This window comes from Coffea arabica, chromosome 5c (genome assembly GCF_036785885.1).
Source record: "Coffea arabica cultivar ET-39 chromosome 5c, Coffea Arabica ET-39 HiFi, whole genome shotgun sequence".
NCBI lineage: Eukaryota > Viridiplantae > Streptophyta > Magnoliopsida > Gentianales > Rubiaceae > Coffea > Coffea arabica.
Window position 1 is genome coordinate 17,929,295 of NC_092319.1, and position 25,834 is coordinate 17,955,128.

General features: G+C 37.0%; 3 protein-coding genes and 1 non-coding gene across 4 annotated transcripts; 2 read left to right on the forward strand and 2 right to left on the reverse strand.

Moving 5' to 3' along the window:
- Positions 1-3,575: 3,575 nt before the first annotated feature.
- LOC113689236 (uncharacterized) lies at positions 3,576-7,833 on the reverse strand. The gene is made up of 3 exons (XM_027207037.2): positions 6,337-7,833; positions 6,048-6,183; positions 3,576-3,763 (listed from the first exon to the last, which is right to left on the reverse strand). Exons 1-3 carry the CDS (start codon positions 7,831-7,833, stop codon positions 3,576-3,578), a joined length of 1,821 nt encoding a protein of 606 aa, XP_027062838.2.
- Positions 7,214-7,320, forward strand: LOC113691146 (small nucleolar RNA R71). Its single transcript, XR_003448559.1, has one exon. It is a non-coding gene; the product is annotated as a small nucleolar RNA R71 (small nucleolar RNA).
- A 12,163-nt stretch (positions 7,834-19,996) lies between the features above and the next one.
- Positions 19,997-21,821, forward strand: LOC113689982 (thymidine kinase-like). The gene is made up of 4 exons (XM_027207806.2): positions 19,997-20,247; positions 20,751-20,895; positions 21,080-21,201; positions 21,310-21,821. Exons 1-4 carry the CDS (start codon positions 20,060-20,062, stop codon positions 21,575-21,577), a joined length of 723 nt encoding a protein of 240 aa, XP_027063607.1. The 5' UTR covers positions 19,997-20,059; the 3' UTR covers positions 21,578-21,821.
- Positions 21,822-22,641: 820 nt separating this feature from the next.
- Positions 22,642-25,572, reverse strand: LOC113689235 (BTB/POZ domain-containing protein At5g48130-like). The gene is made up of 4 exons (XM_027207036.2): positions 25,306-25,572; positions 25,158-25,227; positions 23,820-24,962; positions 22,642-23,670 (listed from the first exon to the last, which is right to left on the reverse strand). The coding sequence occupies exons 1-4, from the start codon at positions 25,401-25,403 to the stop codon at positions 22,915-22,917; spliced, it is 2,067 nt and encodes a 688-aa protein (XP_027062837.2). The 5' UTR covers positions 25,404-25,572; the 3' UTR covers positions 22,642-22,914.
- Between the last annotated feature and the right edge of the window lie 262 nt (positions 25,573-25,834).

The window sequence follows — 25,834 nt, forward strand, 5'->3', positions numbered from 1 at the left end:
AAGTTGATGAAATACAACCAATCTTGTGTACAAAGGAAGGCTTATTTCCTCCTTACCCAAGTTTCACTCGGTCAAGTTAGAAAGTTTTACAATCCCTCACAGAGTTACACTATTGAAGTAGTCACTAACAAATGAAAAGCTTACAAAGAACCATACACCACAAAGAGTACAAATATTCCTTGGAGAGTATTTTCTCACTAAAACTACTCTTGATCTTTTGTATTCTCAGTGTGCAAAAGTTGTTTGAAGTTTCTGATCATGCTCTATTTATATGGGACCAAGAAAGTGCTTCATTAATGCTTCCAACGGATAGAAGGTAACTAAGAGTCAACTAGCCGTTGGGAGTATTGGATGTCCGATACTACCGTTGCTTGAAGGATCATCTCAATTCTAACAGACGTCCGGTGAAGATGTTCTTCATTCGATATGATCTGCACTGTTTATCAGACGTCCGGTATTGTCTTTGTGAGCGTCCGACAACTTTCATCTTTCTTTATCTTCTTTCAATTGTTCTTTGAATCAAATTGCTCAAAAGCTAAAAAGCTTTCTTATTAAAAAGATATTAGTATTATCCAATTATTTTGTAAATATCAAAAGACAGAGATCAAGATCATCAAACTCTACCACTGACTCCTTTACTTTCTCTAGCTGATCCAATCAAACTCCATCTTCATTTTTAATTCTAAAAATAAAATTGAAATTGCTTCTCTGTCTAACACGAGAGTGGAAAAACTTAGTGTTAGCATCCCCTATCTGAATTCATTTAATTGCAAATTTTTGGGGCCAAAATTCATATTCCACTATCAACTCTTGAGTATAAACTGCCTTTGCTTCTCCTAGGCACGCCCTTGTCACGTTATCCCGAATGGAGTCATACTCAAGCTCACATTGTTTCATACGCTTTTCTGCCTCTTCGACCCTAGAGAAAATGTTCCCAAAATCTGTGAATTCCATTGTTTAATGCAATGTCATACCCGAATCAATTTTTGAAAAAAGCACCGCATCCCTACCCTGGATACAGGAGCTCCCCAAGCTTCTCTCACTATTTGATGAAAAGTTAGATGCTTTGCCAAACATTCAAGAATTTAAAAGTGCGCTTCCGAACCCTGATAGAACTACACTCACCAAGCGATGGACAGTGATCAGACCTTGCTTGAGGCGAGTGCGAGACCCGAGTTGTATCAAAAAGGTTAGCCCAAGCACCATTGACCAGCATCCTATCCAATTGCTGCTATATCAACCCATTTGTCCAAGTGTATAATTGACCATCAAAATCCACTGGTGAAATATTGCAATTAAAGGTGCATGAGTTGAATTCCTTCATGTTCCTATAATTCACCGCTGCACCCCCTTTTTTTCTACTGCCGACGATACCACATTAAAACCTCCACCAATTAGCCATGGATTTGGGACCCAACTCCGAGATTCTCTAATGCATGCCATAAAGATCTCCTACCTATACGAGTGCACTTGGCATAGACTGTTGAGAGCCAAAAAGAATACCCAAAGACCACTTTTACATGCATGTGAACCATCTGCTCCGCCAATTCCATAGACTTAATAGAGAACTCATCAAACCACATCACCCAAATCGTTCCATCAATGAATGATTGAGCTTTATCAAATCGTAACAAAGACTTAATGCTGTCTAATAGAGAAACATCAGACATAGGCTCAAGAAGAATTAATAAATGAACATTATTGCTTCTATATAAATGTTGTAGATACCGTTGTGAATCACGTCGGGAGATACCTCTTATGTTCCAAGCTAAGAAGTTAATTGGATTTATCATTAAAAATCAAAGAGGACATAGCTTGAGAATGATAGGCCGCCATTTTCTTCAAATAATTTAAAAGTCTACCAAGCTTTTTTGCAATCTGATTCAAAAGACAAATGTCTTTTTCATCCACAACAGCTGCCCAAGGGAAACCCAGGTATAACAACTCCCTATTGCGTAGGTGCGCATCAATCTGTGTTCGAAACTCCACTAGCTGCTATGTTGACACCACATGTTCAAGTAGATTAGAAGCAGACTTATGATGAGCTAATGAAAAAGGTTGACACGAGCGTGGCAGAGATGACAGGTGCCGAACCTGTGCAATAATAATTACTAAAAAGTCCTAATTACCACCTTAATTAATTAATTATAGAACAAATCCAAGTACTGGAGCAGGGACCCTAGGTGTGCAATGGGTTACTTGATTCACCCTGTTCCCGAAGAGTTTGCTTGATCCGATATACCGATTTGTCTATAAAAATACTAATTTTGCGTACAATGGCAAGTAGGGTCGATTCCATAGGGAGCAGGTAGGAAATTATTTCTTTCCAAATTAGTAGAACGAAATTGGGGGATTTTCAAAGGGAGGCAAATAAAAATAAAATAAAATAAAACAAACAAAATTCAAAACTAACTCACAAAGCACAATTCACTAAAAATAGCAATTAACAAAATTCCACCCAAAGGATCAACTGCTCAGGCACGGTCCAATTAAAGGATCATCGATGCAAAGATATTTCACCCATTCATCACTAGGTTGGTTATAGTTATCAATAAACTCTGACAACCAATTCTTCCTTACCTTTTCGACAGTCAAGGTACGACCATTGACTGCTTCCCTAACCAGATAACAACCCTAGGTACGACCGTAGGAATTTAATTACCCAATTGCATTAAAGCTAGAAGAACCCAACCCTAACCAATAAACACGCTAAGAGGGTTTATTTAAGCTAGATCCTGCATTTCCCCATCATAAAACCAATTATGGTGGTTGCCACGGGGTGTTAACTAAATGAACAATTACGGATTCTATTTAATTAACGTGGCAGTAGGCTATTAAATTAAATTAAATACCCGGCCGTTGATATTCAATTAATCAAATACCCATGAACAATTAATTCAGGAAATGCACGAATAGCAATAAATTGGGAGAAATAATGAAAATTTGGTTAGATCTCACAGATATTATGGACCGCGCCCTCGCGTTAACCTTTGGGTAGAGGAGGAAATTAGCCGCTCCTCATCGTGTCAATCCCGCGTGGCTTAATTGAATACATTCAATTGATTGCTGAAGAATTGGAAAAACCCAAAAAGGAATCTCACGGAATTTAGAAGAGTCAAAAGCAAAAAGTGAAAAAAGGGGTCTCCGTTGTACAGAGCCCAGATGCAATCCGCAGAAAATTCAATGTCTGGCCGCTCGCCGCAGGCGAAACAAAAGCAACCGAAAGAGCAAGGACAAAGCGGCTGACAAAAAGTAGGAAAAGAAAAATTAAAGCTAAGGCTAAAAAGTTGATGATGCTCAATCTTGCTTTGTCCTTTTCTTTTTATAGCCGCCGTCCAAGAAGAGTCAAAAAAGGAAACGTCTGGTGCAATTGATTCTACAAAAGCCATTTCCCTTTTGGAGTTTTGATCCCATGTGCCTGGTCCACATGGACCACGGTCCGTCTTTCGGTTTCGTCCACCTTCCAAGGCGTGGTCACACCCTGGGACGACAAGTCTTCTGGAAATCTACCCCGCGAGATCATTTTTAATGCCGATCACCTATAATTCATACGAATGTGAGATATGAGTTAAATCTCAGTACTTAGCACCGTAAATAGCCAAAATTAGGCCAAAATAACACTGCAAAATATGCCCAATAACTGCTCTATCAAATCCCCCCACACCTAGACAATGCTTGCCCTCAAGCATTTCAAAGCTCAGAAGTACAACCAAGAGAGCGGAGGTCATGCAGTAGTCTATACTAACACAAGCATCTAGTGTCCCTGACAATATCACCAAAAGTAGAGCACACCGGACCTGTTGTAATTCAAAGAATATATATGAATACTAGGAACGCTCAAATCAACATCACGGAATGCCATTATCATAGGCTTGCACATTTATCACATCTCCACCACTTAAAAGTGAACCAAACACATAAATCAAAGGGACTTTAATAGGGTTGTAATGGGGATCAGGTGAAAGGCGGGTTAAGAAGGTATAGATAGGGGGTAAAGTGTCAAGAGAATGTCCGAACCCCACCATTAACCACAGTGCTTTACCGGAGGAGTTTTACTAACAAGGCAGTTTCCATTTGCTGTACACCCTGTACAAGTGCCCCAAATTTTTTTTTTATTTTTTTTTTTAGAACTGCTCGCAAGGCGTGGGCACGCCTTGTAGCCCATAGTCCTCTGGTCACGAGGTCTCTCCAAGATTTTTTTTTTTTTTTTTTTGAGGAGAAAGTCCTGTAAGGCGTGGGCACGCCCTGTAATCCAAAGTCCTCTGGTCAGTGGCCTTTTTCCAATTTCCCCTCCTTTATACAAGGATAGCATCATATAGCTCCTAATCTAACAGCACTTGCAACCCCAATTTTATTTGCTTTGCACAAATGATGAAATTCAGGCATCCCTTGACAACACAGGGGTAAACAAGAAAGTTTAAAGAGGTCTTGGGTTAACAAACACGGATAACAACCAGAAACGAAGGATAAAAGCTCAAATTGGTTCACTATTGAGAGATAAGATGAGGGCTTGATTTTTTTAGATAGCTAAAGAGGGTTAAATCCTAAATGCCCTTATCATTTCAAATGCATCCAATTCAACAAAAATGTGGCATTGACATGTATAAACTAGCAAGTTCTAGAATGCCAATACCATGTGTGATACCCACTCAATCAAACAAAAATAGAACAAACAAGAATAATGTGCTCATATAAGGCTCAAAAGCTCCCAAAAGTTTCAAAAATGGGTCTAATCCAGTATATCCAACATTCAACAACATTGCCAAGGGGAATAAAATGCATAGCTAGCATACTTGACCACATAACCACTCACTTTGATTGTGTCATTCATCACAGCAACATGCCCCAACACCAACAAGCATAGAAATAATCAAAGAGCCGACTAACTACAATGTTTTTCATTTTTCATTTTTTTTTTCATTCAACCCATGTTTTTTTTTCTTTTTTTTTTCGAGTAACTAATGAAAAAGAACCAAGTAACCAATGAAAAAGAACCAAGTAACCAATGGAAGCCACTCCCCCCACACCTAAGACCTACATTGTCCTCAATGTAGAAGAGACAAAATAAAGTAATAGGAGGAAAGAAGAGAAACTTCCCTGGCTCCGGGGAAGGAAAATGAGATACTAAGGCGGAGGGGGGTGAGGCGGCTGCGTGCACAAGGTGGTGGGCACGCCCTAGAAGTTATAGTCGTCTGACCGTCAATTCCAAAACTCCATTCCTTAGGTGTGATGACCTAGCATGGGCATGTTTAACTGCCAACTTTCTGTCACAAAATAACAACCCACTAAATGACACTAACACTTAACAAAAACTTCAAAAATATAAGAAAACTAAAACAAAAGAAGCCTTGGGTTGCCTCCCAAGCAGCGCCTTTCTTTAATGTCTTTGGCTAGACACAGCACCACTCTTTAGTCTGGATGTAATTGAATTTTCCTTGTAATTGGTGGCCCTCCTCCAGGATCCACATGGCCATTGAGTGCAACTTTTTTCCTAAATTTTCTCTCCATTTTTACCTCATGAATTGCTTTCATCCTATAGGACTTGTTCGCAGCAACCTTGAATTTACCCCTACAAGCAAACTTAGAGAATTCTTGCACAAAGGGATCAGTGGTATATATAGCAAGCACAGAATGAGAGTTAACAGGATGTTTCATTGTATCAAAAATATTAAAATGGACTATTTCTCCATCAAATTCCATCGTGAGAGTACCCTTACTAACATCAATTTTAGTCTGGGCAGTACTCAAAAATGGTCTTCCTAATATAATGGGTGATGGATTTGGAGCACTTCTATCATCCATGTAAATCACATAAAAATCAGCAGGAAAAATTAATCCATCTACTTGCACTAAAACATCCTCAACTATCCCATCCGGATAAGCACATGTACGATCAGCCAATTGAATTATTATCCCCGTTTCTTTTAAAGGTCCTAAATTTAGGAAATCATAGATTGATTTAGGCATCACATTAATAGAAGCTCCTAAATCTATCATGGCATTTTTGATACTAGAATGACCAATCTTACAGGGGATAGCAAACATACCTGGATCTCGGCATTTGGGTGGGAGTTTCCTTTGAAGTACAGCTGATACATTCTCTCCTACCATCACTCTTTCATCACCCCTTAGCTTTCTTTTATTAACGCACAAGTCTTTCAAGAATTTTGCGTACTTGGGTACCTGTTTGATCGCGTCCAATAGGGGGATGTTTACTTGAACTTTGCGGAACACATCCAGGATTTCTTTTTCCTTTTCTGCCCTCTTTGTCTTTTCCAACCTGCAAGGAAAAGGAGTTATATTAGATTTAATAGGGATCGAAGGAATAGATGTTACTTTAGGCTCTTCGTGAATGCGCCATTCCTCTTCAATTCCCTTTTCTATCTGCTCCTCACTTTTGCTTTTTGAAATCGTCAACTTAGATCCCTCCACCTCCTTGCCACTCCTTAATGTCATGGCACTTACATTTCTGGGGTTTACCTCAGGTTGCGATGGCAATTTTCCATAGACGTGGGACTCCAGGCGATTAATGGCAGTTGCCATTTGACTCATGCGAGTCTCCATGTCTTTCATGCCTGCTTTGGTGTCATGTTGGAATTGAGTGGTGGTCGTGACAAGTTGAGTGGTAGTGTTGGCCAAACTCTTGACAATTTCTTCCAAAGAACTCCCTGAGGTTGAGGACGAGGGTTGAGACTTATGTTGCCAAGGTTGCTGAAATCCTGGAGGCCGATTGGAGAATGCATTTTGTGGCCTACTACCATAGCTGAGATTGGGGTGATCTCTCCAACCAGGATTGTACGTATTGGAATACGGATCGTATTGCCTACGGGGCGCGGGCACGCCTCCAGCCATGTTCACTTGCTCAGCCCCATCCTCTTGCAATATAGGGCATGAGTCAGTATGGTGGCCCATATTTGTGCAGATTCCACAGGCCTTTACTTGGGGCACATTTCCCACCACTAATTGTCGAACAACGGATGTTAGCTCCGATATCTGCTGCTGGAGGGATGACGTCTCTACCTCGTTGACTCTACGGGGAGGGTTGCTCTCACGTAAGCCAAATTGCTGGGAGTTCTCTGCCATGGCTTCGATGAGCTCCCACGCTTCCCTCGGTGTCTTGTTTGCAAGTGCTCCCCCACTCGCAGCATCAATGATACTCCTATCTGTTGGTTGGAGCCCTTCATAGAAGTATTGGATTAACAGTTGCTCACTAATTTGATGCTGCGGGCATCTAGTGCACAACTTGTTAAACCTTTCCCAGTATTCATACAAGGACTCACCGGGATATTGTTTAATGCTGCAGATCTCCTTCCTCAAACTCGCAGCCCGGGATGCAGGGAAGAATTTTTCCAAAAATTTCTTCTTTAACTGTGCCCATGTGGTAATACTACCCGCTGGTAGGTAGTATAGCCAATCCTTTGCTGCATCCTTGAGAGAGAAGGGGAAAGCTCTAAGTCTTATCTGCTCCTCAGTGACCCCAGGAGGTTTCATGCTGGAGCAAACTACCTCGAACTCCTTGACATGTTTGTGGGGTTCTTCGCCAGAGAGACCATGGAAAGAAGGTAAGAGGTGAATCAACCCCGACTTCAGCTCGAAAGCAGTATTCTCTGCCAGAGTGGGGAATGTGATGCATAAGGGCTGGTGAGTCAACTCCGGGGCAGCCAGCTCCTTCAATGTTTGGGTGTTGGTCATGCTTACTCCGTCTTCCGCTGACTCGTTTGCAGCAAATAAGTGCCCTTCTTTTTGTCTCTTGGTCTCTTGCCTCCGCCTACGCGTTGCCTTCTCAACCTCAGGGTCGTACACTAATTCACCTGTGCGAGAAGAACGGGGCATAAACTAGCAAAAATACTAAGAAGAATAGAATAAAATAAAAATAAAAATAAAATAAAAACTGAATTTGAAAAGAAACAAATAATCCAAATGCCAACTCCCCGGCAACGGCGCCAAAAATTGACAGGTGCCGAACATGTGCAATAATAATTACTAAAAAGTCCTAATTACCACCTTAATTAATTAATTATAGAACAAATCCAAGTACTGGAGCAGGGACCCTAGGTGTGCAATGGGTTACTTGATTCACCCTGTTCCCGAAGAGTTTGCTTGATCCGATATACCGATTTGTCTATAAAAATACTAATTTTGCGTACAATGGCAAGTAGGATCGATTCCACAGGGAGCAGGTAGGAAATTATTTCTTTCCAAATTAGTAGAACGAAATTGGGGGATTTTCAAAGGGAGGCAAATAAAAATAAAATAAAATAAAACAAACAAAATTCAAAACTAACTCACAAAGCACAATTCACTAAAAATAGCAATTAACAAAATTCCACCCAAAGGATCAACTGCTCAGGCACGGTCCAATTAAATGATCATCGATGCAAAGATATTTCACCCATTCATCACTAGGTTGGTTATAGTTATCAATAAGCTCTGACAACCAATTCTTCCTTACCTTTTCGACAGTCAAGGTACGACCATTGACTGCTTCCCTAATCAGATAACAACCCTAGGTACGACCGTAGGAATTTAATTACCCAATTGCATTAAAGCTAGAAGAACCCAACCCTAACCAATAAACACGCTAAGAGGGTTTATTTAAACTAGATCCTGCATTTCCCCATCATAAAGCCAATTATGGTGGTTGCCACGGGGTGTTAACTAAATGAACAATTACGGATTCTATTTAATTAACGTGGCAGTAGGCTATTAAATTAAATTAAATACCCGGCCGTTGATATTCAATTAATCAAATACCCATGAACAATTAATTCAGGAAATGCACGAATAGCAATAAATTGAGAGAAATAATGAAGATTTGGTTAGATCTCACAGATATTATGGACCGCGCCCTCGCGTTAACCTTTGGGTAGAGGAGGAAATTAGTCGCTCCTCATCGTGTCAATCCCGCGTGGCTTAATTGAATACATTCAATTGATTGCTGAAGAATTGGAAAAACCCAAAAAGGAATCTCACGGAATTTAGAAGAGTCAAAAGCAAAAAGTGAAAAAAGGGGTCTCCGTTGTACAGAGCCCAGATGCAATCCGCAGAAAATTCAATGTCTGGCCGCTCGCCGCAGGCGAAACAAAAGCAACCGAAAGAGCAAGGACAAAGCGGCTGACAAAAAGTAGGAAAAGAAAAATTAAAGCTAAGGCTAAAAAGTTGATGATGCTCAATCTTGCTTTGTCCTTTTCTTTTTATAGCCGCCGTCCAAGAAGAGTCAAAAAAGGAAACGTCTGGTGCAATTGATTCTACAAAAGCCATTTCCCTTTTGGAGTTTTGATCCCATGTGCCTGGTCCACATGGACCACGGTCCGTCTTTCGGTTTCGTCCACCTTCCAAGGCGTGGTCACGCCCTGGGACGACAAGTCTTCTGGAAATCTACCCCGCGAGATCATTTTTAATGCCGATCACCTATAATTCATACGAATGTGAGATATGAGTTAAATCTCAGTACTTAGCACCGTAAATAGCCAAAATTAGGCCAAAATAACACTGCAAAATATGCCCAATAACTGCTCTATCAGGAGACAAGGAGCGAGACATCCGAAACGGCTGATTATCATCTAACGAGCTTAGGATCTCGAAGGGATTTGAAGTGAGAAACCTAGAGAAGATTCTGGCCCTCTGACATCCTCTCTCAGATTTTCCTTCTCGATGTCACATTGCTACAATACTTCTCTAGCTTGCTGCAACTAGCTACCCAATTGCACCTCCCGACTGAACTCTAGATTATCAGCCGGTATTAACTGGGATCCCTCTTCTGTGAAACAAGCCCTGGAGCTGCAACCTTAGCTATTGCAACTTCCGCCTCCACTAAAGGCACTTCATGCAATGACTAAAGTGGTGCTGAAGTCACACCTATCTGTCTCCCCAATGACTCACCATAGCATGACCCTACTGCTCCACCCAGTCTAATAGACATGTCCTGCTTACTAGAGATTGCCATATTCTTCCCCTTATTGTTCTTAATGACATAAACCTACTGCACTTTTGGAGAAGCGAGCTTCACAGCTTTTTGTGATGGGTCTTTTTTGAAGCATTTGGTGTCCGTATGGCCTATTCCCTCACAAAACAAGCAATACTTAGGCCAATTCTCATACTCCACCTTTTGTCAGTGCCCAAAGCTCTCATCCCCAATCTAAACGTGATTAACCGGCACTTTGGCAACATTAATCTCAATCAACACTCAGGCCACCCAAGGACGCGTAAAGGCAAAAGTTGCAGAATCAACCTGCAAGGGATGACCCATCAACGATCCCAATTTTAATAGATATTTCATATTGAAAAGTGGAAGAGGTAAATCGGGGAAATTCACCCAAATAGGGCTATGGATGATTCATGGTTAGACTTGAAGTCCAATGTCCATTTAGAAATTGACATTGGTGATTTATTGATAAATCTAACGAAGATTCTCGTGTAATCCTCTTCAACTGCTGGTTGAATAAGTACGTGGTTCGCATCAAGTAGCCCTACCGAAGCATGCTAATTATCAAACATTGAAGCATTCAATACAACAAGTATAAGAAGCAAAAGACAATTAGCAATTTAGAATACAAGGCCAATTCAAGCAGTAGTTCATTATTGATTACATAGCCATAGCCCAAAAAGTAAATAATCTTGAAATTAGTATATGAACCATCACTCATGAATAAAAGTAAATTGTTTAAATATTAGATAATAAGCAATAGTTTCTAAAACTAAATAACAGTCCAAAAATCAAATTTAAGAATTGTGTTGCATTCTTCACTATTGAATTCTTCATCTGCCTTTTTTGGGCTTCTAGTTCACAATTATTGACCTCAAAGATCAACAATAGTTGCTTTAGCTCTCCCCTTGAGCAAATCTACAAGAACAAAGAGAAATTGTTAAGTATTTTAAAATAAATTATTAGAAATAAAAGAATACTTCAAATTTGGTAATAAGAAATTTGATAATTTACCAGATTTGAAGATTTCAAAATCTTCTAAATTTTTTTCCATATTCAATTCTGTCATTGAAAATCGAAGTCAATCTTGAGCACATATTAAACCTTACACAATTCTAGGAGTCTAAAAATTTTTATATTTATCAAGAACATAGCCTTCAATGCTAAAAGTAGATTTAGAAGTTGCAGTAGAAATTGGGACAACTAATCCATCATGAGCCACTATAGAGAGGATTGGGAACCCAAGTCTGTTGGCCTTCTACAACAACAAAATTTTCAAATTTCTCACTATCATCTTCACAATCCTCATTTACATATTTGTTTAATTTAGATTTTGTATCCCTACCTCCAAATTCCATTTTTCTCTTCTTAAACTTCAACTTGTACCTACCATTGATCTTTCTAGAGGCATTTCCATCAAATGCAATTTTACCTATTTTAGTAGCACTAGAACTAAACACGAAGAAACATGAGAGGTAGAAGATGAGGCAAGGGTGTTGAGTCTCTCATTTTCATTAAGCAACTCCAAAATTGCATCTATTGCAAGCTTAGACAGATTTGCATCATCAAATTCACCATATATTTGGTAAAGAATGAATTCAAGGCATTCAAGTTTAGTTTAAGAATCAAGAATGGAAAAAATAGCATGCTTGTCCATCGTTTCAATCCTTCCTTAGTACTTGCCATACTTCTTAATTATTCTTGCTATAGAACTCAATTAATCATTATCACTTGTTGCCATTTCCTTTAAAACGTCATGACTGTGATAATATTATTGAGAAACTTATTAGAAGTCACGTGTTTGGTATAAGAACCCTTTTACAATCAGCTTAAAAAAGTTTTCCAAAATCATGACCAAGAATCCACTCTTTGCAAAATTAGATTTTATTAGAAAATAGTCTAGCTCTCGAATCATATAAGGATCCTACTCTTCAAACCTCTCAAAAGCTCTCTTGAGTTCCACCAAATAAGTAGAATTCCACCAAATAGAAACATCTAAACCAAACAACTTTTTACATTCAATTTTTTCAATTTCAGCACACTTCTTGAATTTTTTCAATTAAGTTTCCTGTTTTCAGCTTAAAGTTCTTAAGCAAAATTAACATACTTAGTTTCATGTTTAGAAATCTCCAATTAATCATATAGAAAAATTTTCTTTCCAACAACTTGCTATAAGTCTACAAGAGATAAAATTACAATTAATATACTAAGACCAAGGTAGAACTTGAACATAAACCATAGACAGTAACATGCTTCATGTACTCATGCACAAACAGCAACATAGACTGCAATTTACAAAATTTAGAACAACCAATTGAGCAACAATCAAATAGACATATAAGTCAAATTACTGAGGTCAGTTAATTAGTCAATTACATTTACATTTAAGGGCCTACGTTAACATTAGGGCGCAATTCAATTGTTGCACAACTAAATTTCAGCCAAATCGTGAATAATTAGGAAGAAAATTGAAGAAAAATATAGATGTATCAAAGTTAGGGCACAAGTCATGACGAAAAATTAAAGTAAAATCAGATTATGTAAACAATTACCAATTTATGAGTAAATTACAGCTAAATAGGCTAAAATTGAATAAAATCATATCAATTATGGCAAAATACAATGAATCTAAAATCGTGCAGGACTTAGGGCCTTGGTGCTAAATTCATTAGCTTAACCCATTTAGTTTACAACTAATGTGACAAGTCGATTAGGGACTGGTGAGTCTTTGTCTATTTGGAGTGACTGGATTGCGAGTGAGATGCATTCTTGTCTTCTTGGATTCTTGCTTTCAACTCTACCATCTGAAGCCTTGCAATTTGTTTGATGAAACAAAAGGAAAAAATGAAGTGAGGAGAGGCTGGATTGAAGAGTCTGAGTCTTGTATGCATGTATATATGTGTGTATATGTGTGTATACGTTTGTATATGGTTATGTATTGCATAGGCAATAATTTGAAAGTGAAAATGGTAAATTACTGCTTTACTATATTGAATTCAAATGGTATATAAAACCATAAACCATATTCACTCCAATTCTAACGTCCCTGATTTGAAATCTCATTGCACCAACAGAACTCTAATTTACTAATTTCAAACCACCAAATTCAACTTGAATTCGGTAAAAAATAATTTCTAAAGTTGCTCACCCTACCAAAGGAGAGAAATCTCATTCTAAATTTGCCATTCCATTGGAAGGAAAGTATGACGACCCCACCTTCCCCTAAGGCGAATCAAAGGGTTTGGCGATCGCCTGCCCAACTCTCGTCAGGATTCACTAACTCACTCAATCAACTCTCAAGAGCAAGTAAAGATGTGCCAGTCAAATTTAACATATATACAAACATTAACACGGATTTACAATCCTCAAGGTTAGTACAAAAGTTTAGGATCCAACCAACTACTAATACTATCACTATTACACAACAAAAGTTCTAGTCAAAAGTTTAGTTTTCCACTGATCACCCGTTCTTGCTCTCAAACCCTATAAAGAAAACATATTTAACGGAATAGAGGGGTGAGCTAAAGCTCAGTGAGATTCCTATACACATAATCAAGCAATTGAAACAAGGACATTAGTCATTTAACAACAATCAATCGAGAAAACATTCACAATATAAAAGCAATGAGAACACATTCATTAAAAGGATACATGCTCACGTAGAGCCATTCGTTCATTCCGCCAGTCAATCTCCTTCATTCAATCATTCATCTCTTCCCTTTACTTCAACATTTCAATTCATTCATTTCATTTCTCGCCACTAGCCAATTCACTGGCCAATTATCTACCAACTTTCGTGGTCATACTCGAGTATACCAAAACACTGTCCTAAGGTCACCAGTCGCCCGACGGAGTCCATTTCTGGCTCGAGTCGACTGGCAACGAAGGGCAAGGGCCCAATTCAGCCAAAAGACTTACATTCATGCACAAATAGCATTCAATCATTGAAAATTCACTTTAGCTTGGGTTGAGTGCGATAAAGTACACGCTCGTCCATCGAAAATTCATTTAGCAATCATTGGAAAGTGTTTAACATTCAAATAATCACTCACAGATATTCACATAGTCACTTATTGCACAAACATGCAAGGGACACTAACCCTAAACAAGTCACGTTTTATCAAAATTCAGTTCAGGGCCGGCACTTTGGCCACTCTCGAAATCTGCAGTCAAATATTGTCCACAAAGAGCCAATCATACACAATTGCAAGCTGCATAACTTATATTTTTATATCAAAAGAAAAAGGCATGAAAATATAGTAAGTCATATAGGCAAGGTGCACGCATAATTTATAAAAGAAAATGATAAAAAATGGTCAAGTTCAAAGCCAATATGTGCAACTAAAAACCATGTTTGGAATACTTGTTTATAATGTTAGAAATCAGGTTTAGAATACTTGAGAAGTACATGTTAAGTCGGACCAAGGAAACGGAAAACAAGAGAAAGGTAACGAGAAACAATGAAGATGGCAGCTTTGCCATCCTTTGGTGTTTTGATCATAACTAAAGCTAAACTTATCCGATTGAGGCAAATTTAATGGCATTTTGAAGCTAAGACATAGACCTACATTTCCTATGAAGACATCGACACCCAGTTCTCACATTTTTAGGGTCAAAATTGGACGGTCGAAAGCACATGAAAAACAGGTCAGAAAAATTAGAGTTTTTGTGCAGTCAGGAATACTCTGGCCAAATCATAAGCTAAAATGATCCAATTGATCTAAAATTTTGCAGGTATAAAGTTAATTCAAATCCCTATAATTTAATGTTTTGTCCAAAATCTGATTCTGTCCATAAGTCAGTCAAATTCGAGTCTCAAGTTGCTACTTCATCCAGTAAAATACAGAACAGGTATGCAATTTCAGTCAACTTTGAAAAATTACAGATATTCATGGGAATTGAGAAAAAGGCTGAAATTTTCAGAGTTGATAGTACTCTGACTCTAGTTTCAAATACAACAAATGAAACTAAATTCTGACTTTTCTACAACAAAATATAGCAGATTTCCTAAGGCTGCCCAAAGGTTCCTGCAGACAAATTTTCAGCAGCACCTCCTCTTAATTTCTTTACTTTTCCATCCTACAATCAACACCAAAGTTCACCCAAAACAGCCTCAATTGCACATACAAATCATAATTTATTAAACACACTTAATTAGGGTTACAACACCCTTTAATTAGCCAATTGATGACTCCAAAACCAACCACAATCAAGCCCAAATTGGAAACCCTAAACTGAAATTTATGCACATAAGTTGGAAATTTCTTTAAGCAAGTTAAACTAGCCTATAAAACCTCAATATTTCACATAGCAAAGCTATCAAACCATGGCCAACACCTAAGCATCATATGTGGGCAGAAATTTACCAATTAAAACTGAAAATTTTCATAACACCACTTCAACTCATGAAATTTCCCATAAAACTACTACTTTAGCAACCCTAAACCACTAGTATGGTTGTATTAGAAGCAAAGAGGGATTTCTTGGTAAACTTACCTTGTAACCTCAAGAAAGATGGCAACTTAATGCTTCTTCCTCCAAAATCACTCTACCAACAATCTTAGTTAGCACTTTTATGGAGTAGTTTGCATAAACTATGGTTAGAGCTCAAGATTCAAGCAAGAAAGTTGGGATTGAAGATGAAGTTTCTCTCCCTTATTTTTCCTCTCAAGAATTTTGGCCAAGACTAAGAAAAATGGGAAGAAATGAGCAAAATTTGGTCAATGTTTGGTTTTAGTAAAGTTAAGAAAGGTTTGGTCAAAGTCCAACTTCCAACGGTATCGTGACACTTGGCTCTTTAGGGTTTTGTCATCATCTTCTTGTCTTTCAAAGCTAATTTATCTAACTAACTTCTAATTATCCTCTAGCACCTTATAAAATAATATCCCTTTATGCAAAACTCCACCTAATCGTCAAAATTTTTCCGCACTTACCGCACTAACGGGTCCCACGTCCATAATACACTTCAAACTTAACATGTACTAACTTATACCAAGAAAATGATTTAAAAGCTTGACTTACTTACAAAAATATCTAGAAAATTAAGGTAATAAAGTAATATAAAGAAAATGCAAAAAAGAAATAGAATAGACATAAAATAAGGAAAAAAAATTTTTTTGGGGAGTCATAGAAAGCCATCGGGTGATGGGAAACAAATGCTATTTCATACAATTTGTTTTTTAGTACTTAATGCATATTAGAATTTTGTTATTGTTAGCCCTATATATATTCCATGTTTTTCAGTAAAAAATGCATGTGCGTGCACACCCACAAATATATACTTGTTTTATCTCTTCTTTGTGTTATTTTGAAGTGTCATGGTTCCATAATCTTCAATTTGCAAAAGGTCATTGGTTATGAGATTGGTTGGACGTTCTCATATTCCTCTTCTTTTGTTGTCAAGTTTTTTTGTCTTATTTTCTGCTTATTTACGTGTACTTGTTTAACGAAAAATCTTTTTCTCAAAAGGTGGTTAGACATGCTTCTAAGATAACAATATATATAATCACTGTTATCCATTGAATTTGATGAAAAAACACACTAGAGGGAGAGAAATAATTCGTCTTGCTCCTATACACTTTGCTACTAATTTCATTGCCTTGCAAAGCATTTTGCTACAAAAAGATGCTGTGAGAGCCATGATCACTTCAAAAGAATGGACTATTTCTGCATATGTTAAGGAAAGTAAAGGGAAAAAGTTTGTGGATCTAGTATTGGATTCTATGTTTTGGAAAAAAAAATGTGCTACAATAGTCCAATTAACAGAGCCACTTGTATGGGTTTTCAGGCTTGTTGATAGTGATGAAAGGCCTTCTATGGGGTATTTGTATGCTGCTATGCATAAAGCAAGAGAAGAGCTTTTGAAAAGAGTTGCTAAAAGAAAGAAAAGAGTTGAAACTTATTTGAAGATAATTGACTTAAGATGGGATAACCAACTTCAGAAAAATGACCATGCTACTGGTTTTTGGCTGAATCTTGCTTTCCAATATGATTCTACTGAAGAAGCATAGACATGCTACATCAAGACTTTTGGATGTGATTGAGAAATACTCTTATGGAAATCCTGATTTATTGAGTCATTTAACAAGAGAAATGAAACTGTTTCGTAAAGTTGAAGATGATTTGGAAGAGTTTCTACAACAAGATATCGTAATGCCATGCTTCCAGGTATACAAATTATAAACAAGAATTTCATTTTTGATTATTAGATTCTAGTTTTACTTTCTAATTTTTTTTTACGTATTTTAATAGATGAATGGTGGACATGTTATGGTAGTAGTCCGCCTCATTTACAAAAATTAGCTATATGTGTTTTAAGCCAAACTTGCAGTGCTTTTGGATGGTAAAAAATTGGAGTATCTTTGAAGATATTCACTCAAAGAAAAGAAACAGATTGGAACATCAAAGATTGAATGACTTGGTGTATGTTCACTTACCTTCTTGTGTCTTCTATTCAAATCTTTAAATATCTTTGCCATGTCTTTTCTTAAAAAGTCTTTTCAAGTGAACTAGTTGTGTTTGAGCCATTATAGTTGCTTTGTTTTATGAGCAACTATGACGGGCATAATCGAATTTTACATTGCAATAGACTAGGCTTTTGTGTGTGTGATTCTTATAAATCCTTTGTCTAGAGCAAGAAAAAGATCCAAGAAGTAAACTAGTTGTGTTTGAGCCATTATAATTTCAAAGGCATAGTGGAGTGAGATTAGAACTGAAAAGAAAGACTATCTCGGTGAAGTAGTTTTGCTTGAACAGCTATAAAGAAAATGTGCTTTGTACTATGGTGTTTTGTATTATTGCCACTATAAAAACAAAACAACATGTTATCAATGTACTGGTTATCAGTAATATTTTGAAACTCAGACCGCTAATTGAACCGACGAGGTATTTAGATTGCGATTCAATCAGTTGGATTGGTTTAACCCTAGTTCAATGAATTTTTTTAAAAATAATTTATATAAATACATATGCACATAATAAGATATTTAATGGACTAATTTAAGATTTTATCTGATAAAAATTTTAATATTTTCAAAGAAGTTGGACTTTCACAAATAAATGTTTTAAGTTATAAGTTCAAACAAATAAATTTCATCTCAATTGTATCTACCAAAATATAATTTTAAATCCTACCCAAGAATACTAAAATATTCTGAAATTAAATAAAATTCATGTCTATAGAAATTAGACATTGTAAATTTAAACTTTAAACCATGTTTTTGGGAATTAAAGATTGCAACGTTGTTTAAAAAAAAAACTTTGAGCCTAAATGAAATCAGGAAACTAGAAAGTAGAGATGAAAACTTGATAAGAGATGGAAGATGAGAAGAAAGTGAGTGGGCGTGACACTTCATGACTAGTCTTTAGAGTTATTAAGAACCTATTTTTTTTCCAATTTAATAGAAAAAAATAAAAAAAAAATCGCCAGTTCAATAGTTCATTCCGATTCACATGGTTTTCACTAGTTCTTAAGTCCAATGAATCCAAAGATGAACCGAACCAGAGCCATGATTGATTCACGATCTAATCAATCAAATTGGCCAATTCAACCCAGTTTTCAAAACACTATTTATTAGTTTTAAAATCTAGAGGAGAAAAATTCCTTTGGTAGTTGATGTTAGACCATTAATGCTGAATCACTACAAATTATTCCTCTCTTACTTACTTTTACTTGCATTTTATTTATTTCAATTTTTGTTTGTATTTAAATTATGATTAATTGTATTTTTCTTAGTCTAATCACATATCCAAAGATGAACCAAACCAGAGCCATGATTGATTCACGATCTAATCAATCAAATTGGCCAATTCAACCCAGTTTTCAAAACACTATTTATTAGTTTTAAAATCTAGAGGAGAAAAATTCCTTTGGTAGCTGATGTTAGACCATTACTGCTGAATCACTCAAATTATTCCTCTCTTACTTACTTTTACTTGCATTTTATTTATTTCAATTTTTTTTGTATTTAAATTATGATTAATTGTATTTTTCTTAGTCTAATCACAATATATCTCAAGTTAAATTTTACGCCTTTGGTTATCAATTTTATTGTTTTGCTTTTGCTAGAAATTCCTTGTTTAGATTGTGATTTTTTGGAGAAACAATTTATGTTTTTCATGAATATTCCTTCTATATGATTTTCATATCTTAAAAAACTGCTATAGTAATTTTTCCTAAAAAACTCTCCAAAATAATGTCAGAAACCTCCCCTAAGGTTTTTAATAAGCAATTTCACTAAGCTCCCTGAGGTATTAAAAATTACACTTACCATCTTTGATTTGACACTTTTAGTAACCAAACCTTAAAATAGGGTCAAAATTTTAATGAATACCCTAAAATGCCCTTATCTAATAAAGTTTAATTTATTTTTATAAACAATTGTATAGTAATTTTGTACAATTACAAAGGAATGAGTGTCAAGATTTTTATGCCCACTTCTTGTTTGATAATCAATTACAATGACAAATCTCATTAGGATAGGTTACTTTTAATGGGTTTGTTTGGATAGTAAATTATCCCAAATAATATTTCGCTTGCATCATAAACACATTTTCCAACCCACCTTTTTATCTCACATACATTACATCACAAAAAATGCTACAATAATTATTTCAAATAATATTCTATCCAAACAAAATTATCGTTTTAAATGGACAATATAGGTAGGCGTAAATTTTGAAATATTAAGAGTGTTAAGTGAAATTATCAAAAATCTCAAGGAAGGTTTTTCAAATTATCCCAAGAAAATGCAATCCCAAACAGGTCTTTCCTTGCTTATGGACTTAACTGCAAATTCGGAGCAAACCAGGGCAACACCAGAATTATCACAGGAATTAATCAAACAGTGGCCACGTGTCCAAAAGAGAACGCTCCCTTTGCCTGTGCCTTTCCCTCCAAAGTCCAAACTGCCAAAACGCCAAATCCCCAAAAGGCAAAAACAAACAAACTGCCTTCTCTTCCCTCCATAAATTCAAACTCCGAAAAATTCAAACCCCAAACAAACGTCCCTCGTACGCTTTTCTTCTTCTCTGTATAAATCCTCTGACGTTTCTCTTCCCTTCTACCCCATCTATCCACCAACTCTCCCATTTTAAAGTTTTCTTATTATCCTTTTTCTCTTTGTCCCGTTGAAAATGATGTCTTCTTCCTTTGTTAAAAGCTCAGTTTCTTTGAACTTGAGCTCGATGTCTACTGATGCCGCCGATCAGATGGGATCCGCTAATCAGCCCTCCGGGGAGATCCACGTCATCATCGGGCCCATGTTTGCAGGCAAGACCACCTCTTTACTTCGCCGTGTCAAATTGGAATCCGACAGTGGCAGGTAATTTGTTAGAAACAAATTTTTTTCCATGTTTTCATCCTTGATTTTTCTTTATAATTTCTGGCTGATTGTGATGTTGTTGATTTTTTAATTTATTTTATTTTTTAGCTCGTAAGATTGGAAATATCATCTCGGTTTCTTTAAAACTACGAAATTTTACGAACAATTCATCCAGTATGACGATTTTACATAGCCAGGAACAACATACGCTGAACTAGGTACAAGTATTAATTGCCATATCCATGGCCGTGCAGTAAAAAGCTGTTATGATGCTTTTCTTTTCTATTCTTTTCTTTTTCTTAATTTTTGAGCATAAAGATTGGACATGGAATCCCGGTTTTTCTTGAACTTCAAGAATTTTGAGAAAAAAAATTGAAGTTACTTGGATACAATAACTGATTCAAAATGTACAACTGTTACATGCCCTGCACTCCACGAGTTTCACTTTTTGTGCTCTGACTAAATGAATTTCATTGATTAATTAATGGAATATTCGTGAGCAGAAGTGTTGCCATGATAAAGTCAAGCAAGGACACAAGATATGCCACAGATGCAGTGGTGACCCATGATGGGGTGAAGTTCCCCTGTTGGTCAATGCCAGATCTTTCATCCTTTAAGCAGAAAATTGGAGTTGATGCCTACGAAAAGGTATTTCAATTGTAATCCCTTGTGCGTTTGGCTTGATTTGCTGACTAATCTTGTAAAATCTTAAGAGTTGTATGTCAACCATAGAAACAGGCACTTTGTTTTTGATCATGATGTAAAAGGGTAATGGTTATCTGTGTTTAATTTAATATATTTGTTGATACTAATTAGTTTCGTATGTTGATAGTTGGATGTGATTGGCATTGATGAAGCTCAATTCTTTGATGACCTGTATGATTTCTGCTGTGAGGCTGCTGATCTTGATGGGAAAATTGTAGTAGTTGCTGGCCTGGATGGAGACTATTTGAGGTATTTTTCAGTTCGTGATTGATCTGGTCTGTTGTTTGATCAAGTAGTTTTGTATGATTCAAAAAGATATTCTGTATTGGTAATGTTGGAATTTGTACTTTCTCATAGGAGGAGTTTTGGCTCAGTTCTTGAAGTGGTACCACTTGCTGACACGATAACCAAGTTGACTGCACGATGTGAGCTCTGCAGGAAAAAGGCTTTCTTTACATTGAGGAAGACTGAGGAGACCAAGACAGAGCTAATAGCCGGTGCAGATGTTTATATGCCTGTTTGCCGCCAACACTATGTAAATATACACGTGGAAGCTGTAAGATCAGTCTTGAAACCTCACAATGTTCAAGCCAATGTGAGCCTTGATAAAGCCGTGGTTGTTTAGTTCCATCTGTGGATGATATTGTGACTGATTGTTTGGGCTTTCTGTCTATTTCAATCAATTCTGTGGTTCCTACTTTTGGAGCCCTTTTGAATTATGTATATACAAGCTTGCTTGTAACAGGAGTACTAGTAACTCTTTTCTATGCCAACAAGAATGTCAAAAGCAGATGTATGCTTTTTCAGTTTACTCTGTAGAATGGAAACTGGTCTGCTACCATCTGTTAATATCTCCATGCTTATCTGAATTTGCTTAATTGCTGCAGAATGAATATTATTGTAGTTTTAATGATTACATCTTTGAAAATTTGTTCCAGACTGGTTTCTTTTCTGTGTTACCTTAGTAGGCATCTCTTTGTGCCTTATTGCCCCTCTTCTTTCCAACTGTTGCTACAATAATACACCCGTATCTGGAGCTCTGATGCTGAACTTGAGAAGAAACAAGATAGTAATATCATGCTATCCTTTCAGGCTTGATTCAATAGGAAATGAAATGGAGAGGTCTGAGAACTAAAGAGAGACATATATCCCTAATACTGACTGTGTAAAAGATTTAACAAGGTTTGTTTGGATTGTGTTTTATTTCCTCAATTTTATCTATTTACATCATCATTACAATTTTCAATACACCTTTTTATCTTTTCAATTATCTTTTTATCTCACACACATCACATCACAAAAAATGCTACAGTAAAAATATTCCAAATAAAACACAATCCAAACAAACCCAAGATAGTAACACAATCATGCCATCTCCAGGCTTGATTCACTGGGGAACAAATTGGAGAGCTCTGACAAGTAAATAGCAATATTTCCTTCATACCATTTTTGCTTGTGAAAGGTCTAAATAAATAAGATAAGGGACAGAACTCAGAATTAGAGGCAAATGCATAAAAAGAATCACGTAAATCATTTCTAGCCTACACTTTAATGTAAGGAAGTTTATCTTCTTTCTTCAATGGTCTCAAGTTCTTTTTCTTTTTTTCTTTCATAAAGTTCGAAACAAGATACTATCACAAGTACAACAAGCGTCTGCAGGTAATTAAAGGCCTTTCAATAATTGCCCTTCAATTTCCTATTGCCTTGTGTTTGAGTTAAGTCTCTGAAAGCTCTGATCAAATTGTTGGCTTCTCAATTCTTGAGTGGCATGCATTTTGTAGGTACACTATCAGCCGCATCAAATATTTTATCAGTGCAAATGCCTGCAGGAAGTAGTTGGCCGTATCTGTATACTGACTTGACTCAGTTCTTGATATGCTTAGTCCAAAACATCCATTTTGATAGACATCATGCGCACCCTATTATGTATGAGAAATGCCTTTTGGATGATTTTTCACATTTTTAATTGATAGTACATACTACAGTGCTGGTAACTACACTAGATTTGCCTTTAGTCGTACTAGGCTTTCGTTTTGCTTTTCCCCTTCCAAACATACTAATCCTCTGGAAAATTTTAAGCAACTTACTAGCATATTTTCTCTGGGATGCAAGATTCACATTTCCAATGCAAGCAGTCACCTGCCCAACGGCATTTTTCTTCTTGCTTATTGATCGTCCCTCGAATCCATATGGTCTTGCAGTCTGGAGCCGTCCTGAAAGTGGTTCTGTGTGTGCTTGAGGTGGTTCCCTTTTCTTTGAAATATTTTGCACTTTAAGCGCTCTCTTCAAAGAGATTAGTTCTTGCTCAAGATTTTGGATTCTGAAGCTTGTAGATTCATAATCCTTCCATGAGATTTCATTCTCTATGTCTGGCCTTTGCATTGCTTTGTCTTTCTGCAATAAGAAGCTCAGTTTGCAGCCTCCCTCACGTCCATCCATGTCTGGGCTTTCTCCTAAGTTCTGGCTTTTGGAATTAGCATACCTCGAGCTTGAGATGCTTCCTGATAATTCATTACAATGGGTGTACCTGAATGAATCTGAACATTCTTTGAAAGCTTGCTGTGTATTTAGTTGCTGAACAAATAGTGCCTGAACAATAAGTCGCAGTGGCATCAGTTCATTTTGAACTGCTTCAATGCACATTTCCTGTGACAATTTCTGGCAATTCAGGTATTTGCAGACAAAACCTCTCTCTTCTTGTGATAAATCTGGATGTGCCTGCAAAGACAAACACAATTAGGACAAATGTGATGTCATAGTTGAAGAATTTCATAGTGTTTACCATTCAAGTGATCTAATTATTAGTTGCGGTTGCAGTCTCTTTAGCATCAAAGTACGAGACTTGGAATAAATAATTTAGTGCTCACCTCGAGGAAGGTTTTCAGAGCTCTGTACAGATGATCATGGTTTTGCCTGCTGTACATCGGCAAGGTTTCAATGAGATCCATGAATCTTTTGGAATCCAGTCGTAAATCAGTAGCTACCAGTGACAGATACATATCCCATAATTCTGCAACAATGACATTGCTTGAACGAGTATGGCATGGCCCCATGTAAGATGAAACATATGTTGAAAATATCTGTTCCATAACAGCCAACTCTTTGGAGCAAGAAATGGAATCTGTCTTACTCTTGGGTCGGAGAAAATCCTCCACCTGAGCAAAGTGTAACATACATACAATTTGCTGCTGCAGTTTTTCCCTACTGTCATCCCTCAATTCAAGTTGGAGAGCTTGCGATAGCAAAGAGAAGTAAAATCCAACAGGAATTCCTTTACTAGCCTTCTCTTCGATTGGTAGCATGTCAACAATTCCTTGTAGGATATGTGAGACTTTGCTCTTGAAATCATCATCTACATCATCATCATGACTTTCATGCCTCTTCATCTTTGCACAGAGGATCCATTTGTTAGCATAGAAAAGTATTATAGGGCAGACATATTTTTCTTTCATTCCTTGCCTTCTCAATGATCCTATTATCCTCTTAAAGAAAGAAAATGGCAGCGCAATAAGGTCATTAATCCACAAATCTTGCCTTACTATCTCCTTAACAGTTTCACAGCTCCATGGTTGACTAGCCAAAGCCTCCAATGTAACAATTGGTTTCTCTCGCCTCCTCTCAGGGTCAAGAATCTCCATGCAAGCCATGAATGCAAGAGACTCGATGCAACGGCTCACAATCAGCAACTCTTCAGCCCAAGGTAACAACTTTTGGCACTTCTGGAGAACAATTAAAGTATCATCCCAGCTTTGCAAGACAACCTGGTTCAAGTATATGTCAAAACGCTCACAAAGGTTGCCAGAACTGTACTCCTCAGTCATTTCAAGAAACTCAGCTGCACAACGCAGGCCTGCCACATTGAAAGGGTCAACCATAGTAGAGGATCCATAGATGAAGAGTGCTATCATCTCGAAGGTATCTGCTCCACCGGGAAAATTTTGTGGCAGCTCAATCTCATTTGATTCATTCAATCTTCCCTTGAAGTATCCACTCTTTGAGAAAAGAGGACGCTGCCATGCCAAAGGGAATACAAGAAATGAGTTCCAAATTCCGATGGCTACATATTGCAAACATATACACTAGATAGAAAAGTAATCAAATCACCACGAGAATGAAAAATGGAGTATCCTACTAAGAATTCAATGAAATTTTTTCTGGGGTTCACTGATTGTTTCCTCATGGAACCGGAGTTTTTTTCTGCTTACCTTGTGCAGGTTAAAGGTTCTGTTAGCAACACGAACACGAACAGAAAGAGGTAAACCAGTCTCTTGGCTCCTAAGATGACAAACAAAAAAATCAGTTGAGACTCTTTAAAGATGAAAACAATCAGCTTATCTACTGATTAGATCTTACCATGACATAATTTTGATCTTCAGCAAAGCACTGACATTTGGAGATGACAGAGGACTGGAAAGGACTAAACTACCTTTTGGACTTGCATTGTTTTCCATCAGTTCTGCTTATGTAAACAGAATCGAAAAAATTAGCTAGTAGACAAATTGGAAGTGGAGACTATACTCATTACGTGGAAGAATTATGAACATCTCTATGCTTCTATATCTCCATGGAAAAATGGCTTGAACCCGATCTCTAGAATCCGTAGAATAATAAATTGTTACAACTTCTAGAATCCAGAAAATCTGTGAAGAGAATGAGAATGAATCCAAAGAAAGAGGTGGCTTAGTCACTTTTACACACTAACTGATGTTATGTTATTATATCTTAGCATACCTTAGTCAAAGTCTTGTGCACACGAGTGGGTTCACAATCCTAATTTTAAGGCTTCAAAAACGTTCTTGAATGTTGGGTAGTTGAAATCTTGGTATAGGGAGCCTTCTTTCTCAGTTTCTTGGCACTGGGAAGCAGAGAGATTTCTATATGA